Source organism: Penaeus chinensis, chromosome 33, assembly GCF_019202785.1.
Source record: "Penaeus chinensis breed Huanghai No. 1 chromosome 33, ASM1920278v2, whole genome shotgun sequence".
In the NCBI taxonomy this organism is placed as follows: Eukaryota; Metazoa; Arthropoda; class Malacostraca; order Decapoda; family Penaeidae; genus Penaeus; species Penaeus chinensis.
This window is the reverse complement of record NC_061851.1, coordinates 36,030,410-36,032,909: the sequence shown is the minus strand read 5'-3', so window position 1 is coordinate 36,032,909 and position 2,500 is coordinate 36,030,410. Positions and strand designations below refer to the sequence as shown.

Genomic DNA, 2,500 nt, shown 5'->3' with positions numbered 1-2,500 from the left:
GATTTGGGGAATAGCACAAGACTGTCAGGGCAGTATGCAATCCATGTCATGGACTTTAACAGTTTAGCAGAGATGGTTTAAATGCCCAATGCTTGGAGATTGCCTCCCTAACTTCTGTCAGGGTGGGATGTTCCTCACTGATTAGAGGATCCAGCACTGGGATTAAGTGACCACCAGCATCCATGCTGCAGGAGTCCTGATATGCTGTTCCTTTATTCTACCTCATTAAGGTCTGATACCAGGGTTTGATGTAAGTTTTGATCACCAGTGAGTTGAGGTAACTAGCACACATCTGTGGCTTAAAGTGTACCCTGCAAGATGAAGTTGTCTCACAGTGCTATAGCGCCCAATGGGTTATTGAGTGTTGTAATATAATCAGAGATAGCCCCAGCAAACCTCTGAGCATACTCCTCCTCCCTCAGTCTGTCCAAGTGAATTGCTCTGGGGTGGTCACTGGATGGACAGAAGGTTTTGAAATGGATGCAGAGAGTAGCCACAACCTATCTGTGAGCTATACCACAAAACTCGGTACTCATTTAAGCCCTACACTTCTGTAGGATCCTCCTGTGAGTACTTACAAGGATGTGCTTGCTGATATTACCAGTATCACTGTATCATATCCAGTGATACTGTTGGTACCAGGTTGGAACTCTGGTACCAGGAACCCAGAAATCCTCATTCTCAGGGACCTTGCAAAGCCCTAGAGCAAGAGGGCTACTCTCACCACTGGTATCAGCTCCCAAATTATGGGGAAAGAGAGCCATATTGTAGCCAGCTTGATACAATTAAAGCCCATACTGACCACCCAAAACAATGCAGATATCCTGTTGAGGGCATCACCAGCTTTGGTTCTCCCAATAGCAGTGGCAATTGATTATCCTGCTACAAAGAGCATATGTTCCATGCCCCCACCTCTTTGAGGTTAAACTTAAGTCAATCACTCATGTTGGATGCTGCCTTTGGCATCCTTCCTAACCATGCACCAAATAATGGTAAGCAGTGAGATACAGGTACAGTATCAGCATGTGGATTTCCTGGGACTTTCCTGCACACACTTCACATCCATTTGCTGTTGACTGTGACATGTACTCTCTAACCTGGTCCCCTTGATCACCCTCCCAAAATGATCTATAATCTGCCTTTCTTGCTGGGAGGGAGAGAAATTTGCCCTCTCCCCCCCAGCTTTGTCATTTAATAGAGAGACTGCCAGTGGGTATCTCAAGGAGGATATAAGCAAGAAAATATGAAAATAACACTAACTAATCACACCATCGTTTCACATCACCCTGAACATGAAGCACCCACTTCAAGGGAAGACATCAACAAAGTCAAGTTAATTTTGAGATTTGAAATGCACATTTTCAGTATATAATATATAAAATAGAAATGATTAAATTCCTTCATTGCAAAATTGATATATAAAGGCTTTACAAAAATAAATCACATTCAGTAGGTGGAGATGGAGGCACACATGCGCACACGCGCGCGTACACACACACACACACACACACACACACACACACACACACACACACACACACACACACACACACACACACACACACACACACACACACACACACACACACACACACACACACACACTCTCTCTCTCTTTTAAATGGAAATTGTTAAAATTGTTAAAAACATATTTTTGTACCCATTATTACAAAATTGATATTCATTGGTTTCATGATAATAAACCACATTCAGTATGTAAATGTTCTCAAATTGTGGAGGCTCCTGTGTAGGTGCCTACTTTACCCACTTTAAAGTCTGGCCCAGTCAATATGTCCAGCAGATTCTTGACTGTATATTTTATTTTGTTGCATGCGGTTGTGTGTGTCATTTGTAGTACTGTTTTTTTATTCAGTGCATGATAACACTAAGAAGACTTTTATTCTATTGATTTATTGTTGCTTGTCAATTAGGAAAACATAAAGTTAATTAATGTTATTTGACTACATGGATGGTATTTTAATGATGATATGATTTGAGCACATAACTAAGAACACAGTGGATTAACAACATCTTCAAATATTTTCATCAGGAGCGTGATAATATCTCTGCGAGTGAGCCAGCCTTGGACAGTCCCAGGACATCCTTGATGCTCAACAAGAAGAAGGGAGCATCACCATCCGAGGAAGGAAACTCCTCCGACTCCTCCATGATGGAAGAGAGACCCCCAAGTGCGGACTCGAGAAAAAAGTCCAAAAGTTGGTTCCGTAATGGCATATCTAGTAGTCTAAAGTTTAGTAGAAGCAAGAAACTTAAAGAAACAGACAAAGATTCAAGTAAAAATAACACAAGTAAGACATAGATATAATTTTCTGTTGTAATAATTGTTGTTATTATTATTATTATTTATTTTATTTTATTTTTTTCATCATCACTTTTGGCTTTCTTTAGTCGGTTTACTTCATGGTGGTTGTCATGGAATAATTTTTTTGTTCTATGCAGGGCTATCATTGCACAACCACACTTTTTATAGGAAAATCAA

General features: G+C 40.4%; 1 protein-coding gene across 9 annotated transcripts in view; it reads left to right on the top strand.

Annotated features, from left to right (window-relative positions):
• Positions 1-2,500, top strand: part of LOC125043311 (stromal interaction molecule homolog) — an 87,531-nt gene that overhangs the window by 84,651 nt on the left and 380 nt on the right. For all 9 annotated transcript variants that reach the window (XM_047639366.1, XM_047639364.1, XM_047639363.1 and 6 more), the window contains one exon: positions 2,051-2,309. In XM_047639366.1, coding sequence (XP_047495322.1) covers positions 2,051-2,309 — 259 coding nt within the window. The remainder of the gene's footprint in view (positions 1-2,050; positions 2,310-2,500) is intronic.